The sequence below is a fragment of the Etheostoma cragini genome, chromosome 11 (assembly GCF_013103735.1).
Source record: "Etheostoma cragini isolate CJK2018 chromosome 11, CSU_Ecrag_1.0, whole genome shotgun sequence".
Lineage (NCBI taxonomy): Eukaryota > Metazoa > Chordata > Actinopteri > Perciformes > Percidae > Etheostoma > Etheostoma cragini.
This window is the reverse complement of record NC_048417.1, coordinates 8,086,648-8,098,564: the sequence shown is the minus strand read 5'-3', so window position 1 is coordinate 8,098,564 and position 11,917 is coordinate 8,086,648. Positions and strand designations below refer to the sequence as shown.

The 11,917-nt window shown below is 39.2% G+C and overlaps 1 protein-coding gene across 2 annotated transcripts in view; it reads right to left on the bottom strand.

Moving 5' to 3' along the window:
- Positions 1 to 1,201: 1,201 nt before the first annotated feature.
- hspbap1 (hspb associated protein 1) overlaps positions 1,202 to 11,917 on the bottom strand; it is an 11,543-nt gene continuing 827 nt past the window's right edge. The window contains exons 2-8 of one of the 2 annotated variants that reach the window (XM_034884769.1): positions 11,258 to 11,465; positions 9,925 to 10,109; positions 8,241 to 8,377; positions 6,284 to 6,455; positions 3,649 to 3,732; positions 3,138 to 3,248; positions 1,202 to 1,865 (exon numbers count right to left, since the gene is read on the bottom strand). In XM_034884769.1, coding sequence (XP_034740660.1) covers positions 1,275 to 1,865; positions 3,138 to 3,248; positions 3,649 to 3,732; positions 6,284 to 6,455; positions 8,241 to 8,377; positions 9,925 to 10,109; positions 11,258 to 11,462 — 1,485 coding nt within the window. In that variant the 5' untranslated portion in view covers positions 11,463 to 11,465 and the 3' untranslated portion in view covers positions 1,202 to 1,274. The remainder of the gene's footprint in view (positions 1,866 to 3,137; positions 3,249 to 3,648; positions 3,733 to 6,283; positions 6,456 to 8,240; positions 8,378 to 9,924; positions 10,110 to 11,257; positions 11,466 to 11,917) is intronic. The other variant, XM_034884770.1, reaches the window with a different exon arrangement.

Genomic DNA, 11,917 nt, shown 5'->3' with positions numbered 1-11,917 from the left:
TTTTTTTTTTTTTCATACGTGATCAATATTATTACAAATGAAGGTTAAATATAATATGCTCTACATTTTCTATGAATATGTTGGAATTGGTTCAGTTTGCACTGTGTGCCTTTATAATACTGAAAGGACTATAGCCCCTGCTGGTTTTGCATGTTACAAATTCAGTTGATTATCGTTAAGGTTGACAAAGTTTTTTTATTATACTGAGAATTTGTAGCCTTATTTATTGTGTTGTTATGAAAACTCTGCATGTTAAGTCGGTATCCTGAGATTTCGGAGCTGGTGGCAATTGTTCTATGCAGGAAACGAATCAAATTCACATTTGGGTTTAATTTTATTTTAGTGTCAGATGGGACAGCAGCATCTTTGAACACATCACATCAATGAAAGCCGTAGCGACGTCCACTAATACAACAAAACTTGACACAGGCAAGAGTTCACTGAGAGAATGTCTCTTAGGGTCTTATTATCTTACACCTTCAAGAAATAGTCTGCAATATTGTACATGTGATCTGTGGTTTGTTCTAAAACATGCAAAACCAACAGTATGGTCCTTTTTAAAAAGTCTTATTACACTTGATTGAATTTTTTTGTTCAGGTAAAGTGTAAAATATGCTGCTCCCTATAAAAAGGTCTGTAAATATAGTTGATGTGGATTGAAATGTGCATTGGTTTTTTTCAATTCTTAAATGCAAGTCATGTCAGTGGATAACAATGCACAGGACATCAACTTTAACAAAGATTAGGTTTATTGTTCTCTTACATGTGCAACCGTCCTTTCTCTCAGATGAGTTACCTATGGCGGCAGACTGTTTTCAAACAGTCCAATTTCATTCATCGCTCCTAACACAAATTATATCAATCACCAAACCATTACGATCAGCCTTATGTCGTTGTCCAATGAGTTTTCATTAGGAAATGACAGAAAAACATAATGCACAAAAAAAATGTTTACATCAGAATTGATTTATTTGGCCATTTTTTCTGCCTCTGGAAAATGCAAACATGATTAGTATGTGCAGGGGAAAAAAACCAAGGAAATGTTAGAGCTGCTCGATTGCGTCACTCATCACATTAAGATTAGTTTTGGTTGTGACTCTTCACATTCAGGGTTAATCTCAGGGGGACCTTGACAAATGAGAGGGAAAACTATCTTTCCTCTTTCACTTCTTCACAAACACCAGAGAATTACTGGTGGCTTTTTTTTCCACATTTCTTTATTACTGCAAACTAGCCTCAACATACAGTATGTCTATGGCTTGTGAATATTAAAGCTAGGATGGTGTAGTGGTCCCGTGACTTCCCGTGTGCCGTTCCAGTAAAAGCTCAGTGACACGGGAGATGATATCAGGATGCACCAGGCAGTCTAACAGGTCATTAGTGGTAATTTCTTTGTGAACTGGTTCCTCATAATCCCCTGAAGAGTTTTCTGACGTACCATGCGCATGGTCACGTGGTCTACATTGAGTTAAACCATCGCTACATTCATGTTTTCCCCGGTAGAGTCCAACAGCAGATGCAAGCTTGGTTCTCTGTGCTGCATCTGAGCTGACATTGCAGTCCTCCAGAGATTTGGCATTGGGATTCCTGGAAGATTTGACCTCCGGATCTTTTGTGGTTTCCGGCAAGTACTCGCGCTGACAGCGTACAGGGATGAGATGTGGCCCAAAGGGAACGCTGAAGGGCACAGAATTCCTGACCAAATTGCAATTTTCCCTGATTTGTCCCCTGGAGTCCCTCTTGACTGGACTGGTGTCTCTCTGGTCCTGGGTCAGTTGTCTGTGGCAGAGGCCCTTCTGTCTTTCACAAGCTTTCACTGCCAGGTTCACATACTGCATGTTCTCATCATGGGATGCTACTCCTTCCTGCAGAAACACAACACGAAAAAGCTATCAAAGAGAGTTCCCCTACACCAGCTGCCAGCTAAATAGCCACCTGGTCACCTGTGTGTGGTAGGCTGCTTTTATATCCAAACATAGTACATTTATTACATTTCCATAGTTGTGGAGAGGTCCAAAGAAGCTGCTGAATCATTAACATGATAACCGTGAAGTTTATTGTAAAAGGCTGTGTTTTATTTTAAGGTTGATATCTTCGAGGGGAATTTGTTGTACAGCCAGCAGTAACATAACCATCAGACAACACTGATAGGTCCGGCAGCTAAGTGTCTTTTTGGGGGGGAGGGCTGAGCAGGGCCTGAATTTGTAGCTAGTTTCAGGAATAACCCCCTCACTTTAATGCAAAAATGTGGCAAGCAAGACCCAGAAACCTGCCTTAGGTCTTGAGGATTGAGGCCTTTTTTCCCCATCACCAAAAAATAGACTAAAGTGTACACACACTGGACTGCTACGTTCACTGCTATAACGTCACTTCATCTCTGTCCCTCTTGTCCTTAAACAGGGTGTGGCACAAAACAAAGAACACACACACACACACACACACACACACACACACACACACACACACACACACACACACACACACACACACACACACACACACACACACACACACACACACACACACACACACACACGGAGGTCATTCTCTGAAACACAAGTAGATAGTGAAATAAAAATTAGTTTTAAAGACTGCTTACAGACATCTAATCATATACACTAATGTGTGCGCACACACACACGCACACACACAAGCTTGTTTCATTGTTGCTAAATCACCATAAATAGATGCCTTGCAGCAGCTGGTTACTAACATTTTTGGGGAACCCTCTGTTCTTCAGCTTTTATTAATGTCTCAGTTTTCATCCGCAGCTTGTGAGATAAAATAATAAAATATACTGAACTGGCCCCACACAGAACCCCCATTACAACATATATAGCTGTCTTAGAAAGACCACAGTTAAATGTTCTTTTCTAGATACTTAAACTCTATAAACTCTATAATATTCAGATGTAAACTGCCTCATTTAAAGCTTGTCTATTATTTCCAGCATAGCAGTATGTCAACAATTTCAGACATTTCAAGTTAAACAGAAACAAGAATCTGTAAATGTTTCAAAAAGACTACAATGTGTTTTGGATTTTGTGTGCATGGCTGAACCAAAACAAGCATAGTGGCAATAATCAGATAGCTATTGATTTGATGGAGTAATTAATATCACAGTATGAATTTGCTACCTCAGTGGGATTAAGCCAGTTATCCTTGTTGTCATCACTTGGTGCACTTTTAAGGGCAAAGACGACAGCCTTTGTCACAGCTTCACCAACTCTTGCAACGTCATCCACCTCCTGAACAGAAATCCAAGCAAAGCAAGAATGAGTCCTGCACATCAAGAAGATTACACTGAACAATAGTGGCACAGTCTGTTGTGTCTGTGACCTCGCAGGGAACAGCTGGACAGGAACATTTTAATGGCGCAGAGGAGCTTTTCACGCGGCGCACACTCCTCGTTGTGCACACACACTTATCATAATGGCAGGGAATCTTTTACTTTCAGACTAATTCAATACTCAAAGCTGAAAAGGAGCCTTCATCTGAACGCTCCTAGGATAAACCTGAGCTGGCACACTCTTTGGTGCAAAGAGGATGTTTCTCAAATTTTGTCTCCAAATTGTCGACCATCTTTTCATTCTTTTAGGTTTTGGGCTCAATAGTTGTACGAGGCAGAGACATGATTGGGTTGCTCACCAACTCGATCCAGGAGTTGACGCTGACAGTGATGGGATCCAATGACTCCACATAGTGCCACCAGTGTCTGGGGACATAAAGCACCTGAGCAGAGAAGATAAAAAGTCAGCAGAAGCTTAAATTGATCACCCACTCTCCTGTTTTTGTCTTTAAGCTTTGTGATACGTTGATTGAATAAATAGCTGTACTGGTCATCCTCTAGATGGCAGCATACACCTTTTTCCACCAACACTGTGGTTCATTCTTTTACACAGTGGCTGTATTAAATGGGCGAGCCTTATTGATTCCCTGCCTCCCCAGCAGTGCGGAGTCATTTATGTGCTACAGTCTGACAAGACAAGAGGAGTGATCTGTCCTTTGATTTGATTTGCAGAGTTGGAGCCATATTTTAAGAGATTGCTGTAGATACCAAAACTATGCATTTGGTGTGAACAGCTGAAATGTTTCCAACTGTACGGTGAAAATAATATAAGCACAAGAGTCGACTTTTAGCTTGCCACTGTATGTAAACCCACCACGCCCACAGTATTGACTGGAAGAGTTCAATTGATTGATATGATTTGGAGACTGTTGAAACACCTGTTATTGTGTAACAAAAGGACCAGATTAATGTGGCACTGAACCGATTTCTTTTTCCATATGAAGACTGTGAGATGCAGTTGAAAGCTGGGAAATTAACCTTTTTTCCTCGTGCTTGGACAAAACTACCTTGGTGAATCTTTGCTGATTCTAATTCAGCTCTGTGTCATCTTTGTGAGGGCAGTGTGTTTCAGATAACTGATGTTTGGCTTCCCTTTGTGGCGCCAGTGCATGGACGAACGGAGCAAATGATTTCGGTGGGCCTCCTTGACACATTTTGAGTTTTCGGCCTACACTGCCATGACACAGCTGATTTAAATCAGCAAAATATCTCTTTAGTGGAACTGTTATTAGACAATATCTGGTGATTTAGGAAAAAAAAAACAAAAAACAATTTTCCATTAGGTAGAAAATCTGAAACGACTTGCTGAAGCCTCAGCTGTGACCCTGAACTGCACACTGCTTCACCAGCCGTCAGAGTAACTTGGCAGCTGGCTTTGGTGTTGCTGATAGCAGGGTGCGCAACAGGAGCTCAGGCACAGGCAGATAGTGAAAAGAGGCAGATAGCTAATTGCTTTGTCACCATTTTGACTCTTGAAGAACAAAACAATGCTGCTAGAATCTGAAACTAGGCAAAGTGGGACAAACACATCTAAGAGTTTTGCAGTAATTCAGAGTTGAAAACTACTTCAATGTAGCTAAGGACATTTCTAAATAGGGCACCGTGACAGCCATACTCTAATTGCACAACACTTTAATCACATAATTGACTCTGAACTCGCATGCTTCTAAAGCAGAGCAAATTACGTGAACTTGACTGCTCTGTCAGTTGATCTACTAAACGCTCCCGTTACTTTTCTTGTGAAAGGACATCTAAAGAGATGACGCAGCTGACTTTAACGCAGCTTTACCTTACACTTCTTGCCATATAAAGCTCCAGGCTGTTGAAGGCGATGCCCTATGACTGGGAAGGCCAAGTTTTAATTGGGACAAAGGTCACAGCTGTTTCCTTGTCTCACACTTTTATGAAGGACACCACAACAAATAAATCTCACTGTTGAGTCTTCTTTTACATGTTTGGGGCTTAAGGTGTATTTTATTGTTATTGCTTCTGTGTCACAAGAAGTCCATCATATAAATGTAGTGCTAAAGTGTTGCATAACATCAAGCGTCAGCAAATCACTTATGCTTGTTTTCCAATGTCTGAAAAACACAGCTGATTTAAAAAAAGAAGAGGTTTGATGCATCCTAATTCAATGTTTGGTAGCATTATTTTTTTTTTGCCTAAGAGGTAACAATACTGTTCAGTCAGCTCACTATTAGGTATTCCACATGGTACAATTCAGTACAGTTTAACTTAGAACATATGATGACTGTGGGAGATTATTATTTTCATTCTTGTTTTCAAATGTGTTATTTAGGCTTGCAACTAAAGTTAATTTCCATTAATGATTAATTTAATGATTTCCTGTTTGATGAACTAAATTAATAATTTAGTGTATTTTTTCACAAAAAGAAAAGCAGGAAACCTTCACAATTGAGAAGCTGGAACAACATTGTTTGACATTGTTGCTTCAGAAATGAGCTACACTCATCAATTGTTAAACTACTTTATTTTTAAGTCATTCGACTAAACAACTAATCAAGTAAATATTTCAGCGCTAGTCTTCTTATGGATATTAGTAAAAAAAAGTTAAATGACAAATTATTCATTTTACAAGCAGATTATTATCTACTTAGAGCTAAATTGAAGAACAAAATAATGCCTAGATGAGAACTTAAATCAATGTATAAACAATGTACTCATTTAGATAAAGAGCAAATATCTGAATCCAAACAACTTACTTGGTCATGAAATTAAATTTAACATCTTGAGAGAAACAGACTTGATATTTCTGGCAAAGGACATGGTCCTTTTTTCCAAACAAAATCAGCATGTGCACATTTCCCAACAGCAGTCAACACCTCTGCCAGTTCATAGTTTTGTAGCCAACACTGTGATCTCTGTGATGCATCAGATTTTTGTATTGTAATATATTGGGTCAAGATTCCTGACCTGTCCTGGCTGCAGAGTGACAATGTGGGCCCTGGCTCCAAGGAATGCAGGGAACCTGCTCAGGTCTGGGTGCAGAACATCCACCTGGCTGAAGACACTGGACTCCTCATAGGGGATCCTGGTTGGGTAGAGGTTAACAGTGTCCTCTGGAGGAAAGAGGTGCCAGCGCTTCCTACGCACAGAAAACATCCCAGTTAGATACAAGGTCAGACTAAAAGAGCAGGAAAAGATTGTGGTTAGAAATGAATTCAGTTCAACTGTTAACAAAACTGTTATTCCACGTAGACAGAGAATAGTAAATACTATTTATCGACGTGATGGACTCAGAATTGACTTACATTCACCCAAAATACAACACAACACGTGGGAATTATGAAAACAGGAGGGAAAATGTATTATTAACTCAAATTCCTTAAAGTCAGTGGTTTATAATATTCTCTGCTCACTAATCCCCTTGGGGGTAAAGTGGACAATCAATAAAAAACATTTTCCTTCTTGTTATGATGTTTTACAAATCCAAACAGTATTTTTCCATCAGTGGAATCCATTTTTTTTTTTTCTGGGAAATCATAATCACTGACAGGGCCAAATGCTAATCCATCACTGTAAAGCAATCCAGTGTTCTCCCTTGAAAGAGAAAATTATTATATTAAAGAAATTACATCCCCGACTAATTTGGGAATCCCCACCTCTGTCACAAATACCATCATATCAATTCGCACGGTTGCATTTTCAGGGGTCAGCAGCAAGGTCAAAGAACACCTTGAGCTGAATTTCATTCCATTTGAGATCAATACCCAATAAAAGAGTTTGAGACCCAATTACAACGAGTGAGATACACTGTTGCTCTCTAGGAGTAGAGGCAGCAGAGGGAGATACAAGAAATACCTTTTCCCTTTTGTGTCTTGACTCACAATGCCCCATAAAGCGCCTCGCCCTGTCTCCATTTCCCTCCCGCTCTGGTGAGCTCTGCAACAAATTAACTCTCTTTTTCAGAGGGCAGAGGACAGATAACACTCTGTCGGAGCAGTTGCAGTAGCCTGCACCTTTCCTGTTGCAGAAGAGCTCCGTGGTTAACAGGCAGTAAACCTCCACCAGCACAGCTGTGGGGAAATACAGCCACGGTTATATGGAATCCTCAACCTTCTTCATGCTCAGTTACAACTCATTTCCATTAAATGCACAACAGTGTATGACAGGGCACTGTCACTTTTTATTTCACACCTCTCAGTGGGTCCATCTCTTTTGACATATTTTTTCTGCTGCCAACATTAAAAATCAATGTGCACTTCTTTTTTTAAAGTAAACATAATCTTCAGACACAAAGTAAAACTTAAGATGTACTGTGAGAAATTAAGTCGTGGCAGGAAATCAGTAAACTTCTCTGCGGTTATATGTAAAACTCTAGTTTACATGCTGATAGCTCTCAGGTACTCACAAATCTATGAGGCAAATCTATGAGGCAGGGATTTGAGTGAGGCTTTATTTAAAGTTTTGTTGGTAACAAAATCAGAATGGGTGCTTATTTCAAAGTTACATCTCAGATTGAACCATTACTGACTGGATTGAAATGTGACACCCATCGGGCTGATGTTCAGCAAGCGCCAAGATATGCATGTAAATTTGACATTTAATTGAAATTGGAAAAGTATTAAAAAGGTCCATTATGTAACCTGTTTAGTTGTTATGAAAAATCGGTGTTGCCCGTAGAATATGTACCACCCCCTCCGTAGCAAACCACACAGCAACAGGTAGTGATACACATTTTCTTTTCCCTTTTTCTTGTCCTGTGTACATGGTCACAAGAATCTACTTGTGTTTCCTTTAACCTAATAATACAAATATAAATAAGTAACCTTTCTTGTTTGTAAGACGTTTCAGAAATTGGATTACTGATTTATAATGTGGTTACTTTGGAGAACATAAAGTGGAAAACACATGCACTGTTCCTGCTTACCGTCCCTGTACCTGCAGTACCAGGTTACAGCCGTAAGAGTCAAGGTGACATGGCGTGTTGGCCCCTGCTGTGCCAATCCATAAGGTGCTCTCTCTCCCATTGCGTCCCTCAAAACCAAACTCTGACCACTTCACATCCTACACACACACACATAAAAAAATGACAAGACATTGTAATTAAACGTCTTGTCCGCGATACAAAGACAAGACTCAAATTTTACCTAACTCAACTCATCATGTACCTATACCACATCAGCTACTTTGAGAGGGCCTATTATAGTAGACCAATGGAGGTCTATGTGTAGAGAAAGAAAGCAACTTTCAAGGAAAACTGTTCTGTCATTCATGTCCTGTCAGAGCACAAAGGCGTAGCATCACGACAGTGTCCTGAATAATGAAGTCATTACCATATAAGCAGGCAGCTGTTAATGACAATATGGTCAATCTGGCCTTGAGGCAGCCTTTCTCCCAGTACCATTTATTCTGTAAAAAGCCTATGTCTGCCCGTCTCAAAGGCTTGAACGTCCGCTGGTAATAATTGCAGTTGGATGGCTAATAAAAATGTATCACCCGGACAAAAATTAAATGAATGTGTGGCAGTGGCTTGAAAAATGATGTGACTTTTATGTCTTTACCTTAGGCAGGACAAGAATAGCAGCTAAAATAAAGCTGTTATGGCTGCAAAAGCTTAACATTTTAATTGAAAATGTCAAAACAAGGGAATAAAAGGTAAGAATATAAATGAGCATTTAAAAAAAGAGATTATAAAGAATTATTTTGGTTCTTTACATTTTTTATGCATTTGATATTTAATTTGTTGATAAACTGAAGCTGTTGCTAGATAAAAAATGTAATTGGATGTGAATATTTTTGTGAATTAAACTTAAACTCTAAATGTGTTTTTATAATCTTACAGAAAATGTGATTTTCATAACTTTACTTAAAATGTATATGACATGGATCATGTTTAAATCCAAACCCAGGACCAGCTCCAGTATGTGATACAGACCCATGGAAGGCAACATATCTGAACCTGGGTGGTCATTAACATTTACAAAATATGGGTCAAGGTCTTCGGGCTCTTGGTGCACAAACCCAGTTCCATAAAAAAAAAATACCCTGACCTCAACCCTATCAAACAACTTTGGGATGAACTGCGATGCCGACTGTGAGCCAGACCACATTACATCATAATGTTCAGGTGACCACATACTTTTGTATGCATTGTATCTCTAATATTCAAGAGCCTATAAATGATCAAAAATATACTACTTTAACTTTTTCATACAGCCAGTTGACTTAAGTTGTCAGACTTTTTCAGACTTTTCTTTCATCTTGTAGCCAATACGGATCCTGACAGAATTACTTTAAACACAATACAATGACTTGAAGGTTAGAAAAAAGCTTGGCTTAATCTGAATCAGTCTGTTGTTAATTAACACTTCATGCATTTTCATTTTTCTATAATATACTCCACATAAAAAATGTGTGCTTTTCAAAGAAGCCTTCTAATTGTCATGTGATTCACACATCTGAAGTGGTAATTAACTGACACTAAGCCTATAAATATAGATCTCCAATTGTTTAAAAATGTCTGTTGGATAAAATTTAGATTGTTTGGCAAAAATATAAAACTAACCTGATATCTTAACATGTACTGTATGTATGCAGAGGAGGCGGATTACCTCAAACATGGAAGGCTGATGTTGAAACAATAGGGCAATGTATTTGTAGTCAGCATAAGCCCAGTACTCTGAGTTGGGGTAATCACAGAAAGGCCCTACATCTGCCCCAGGCTGGTCCCGGGTCCAGCTGAGAAAGTGCTCCAGTCTGGCCTCCACATAGGAACACTGGGTTTCAAACAGAGGTGCTATGAAAGCAAAAAAAGTACAAGAAAAAGAGTGATCCCTAGAAAATTGTTGTAAAAACAAAAATTGTAAAAACATTTCCACAGCTCTATCCTAAAAGAAATGCAATTCATTAACCCATATCCCTGCACTGTGCATCATCACGGAGGCATTTTGTTTTACCTAATTTTATAAGAAAAATAAATCACAGTTGTAGCGATTTACTCTTGCGTTTTTTTAGTAAACAAGCGTTGGCATTTACAAGCCCTCATGAGCAATGCCCTCCTGTCAGCTGAAAAAGATGATTGACAAATCTAATTAACTAGCTGTTATCAGAGGACATGGTCTCTGTTATTCATCACTGGAGGAGTCATTAGTGTAGCTGTTTTAGAGCCACATGGCCGCCAAAATATACCAGATGCACACAGATGAAAACCATCAGTGTTTTTTCTCTCCCTCGTTGATGTGACGTTTTTAATTCAATCATTACAGTCTCCGATACTTCATCAGATCGTGCTAGCAACAGTCTAATCTGCAAGTGATCAAATGTCAAAGGATGAACTACACAAGACTGCGTGCAATTATTATGTGCTTACTGAAAATTGTATAAAGCAGAACTGTGTCATCTGTCATATGAGGCTCTTTGCATTGCTGTAATCAGGAAAACAAAAGCAGAAAAGCTTTTCAAATTACCCCACTGAAATTGATACATTATCAATTGTGCAGGATGTTTTCAATGTAAATGAAATGTGCTTGCATTGCGTATAGTAGAGTGATTTGGCAAGACCATTTTGGATTAATGTCTTAGAGTGGAATGGATACACCACTGACTCATCAATCATGTTAGTTTGGGGAAACATTTCAAGTAATCATGCACCAAAGTTACTTTTCAAAGTGCATTTATAGTTTCCATGCTATGAGTCTTAAGCAATTTAACAAATTGGTGCTGTTTGAATGTTCTTATTTAATATTGTTCTAATTTCATAGCTTTGTTATTTTATTATATCTTGTCATACTTTCAGTCATTTTAAAAACAGTCTGAGCCTGCTAGGAGTGCCTAGAAGGATCTGTTTGGGTTACATAAATCTGTTTTTAGTCTGCTCTCTCATCAATCCAGGTGACTAATTACACATGACTTCATTTCAACACGAATCTGTCTGGATTAACCTACTGTCCTTACAGTTTGTCTCCTGTTTTCTCCCAAGTCTGAATTGGATGAGTTTGTCACCAAGGCAGCCAGACAGGTGCTCTGCAGTCCATTGGAGAGCAGGCCAGCCACCGGTCATGGTAATGAATACTGCAGGCTGCTGCAGATGATGCAGAATCCTCCGGGTATCTTCTGGGCTGAAGGGTTTAACGGGGTCAGGGGCAGCCATGGCCTGTAGTACACACAGATAGTGTGTTGCAACACAGAGGATGTATATGCGGGTTAGTTTATAAACTAGTGGTCTTCAAGTTGTGGTGTGAAATTACCATTTCCACAGACATTATACCAGTACCTACTAGCTTACTATACCATACCCTTCTTATCTTCTGTTCTGTAGGATCAAAAAGGTGTTTGTGTGTGTCCTTTTACCATTTTCCTAAGACTTGAGGAACGAGGAAACTGAAGCTTTCTTATTTTTGAGAATGTAGATGTCCTATAGCATTAACCAAACCATAAGCATGTGCTGCTATAAATGCACCCACTCTTCTGAAGAGGCCATTTTAAGCCCATCCACTGGCATTAGAGAATTGGATGGGGCTAATGTCAGGGCAGGGTAAAGGCCAGTCAAGTTTTTTGTTATTCCACTCCAAACTGTGTATCATAGAATATCATGAACCTCCTAAA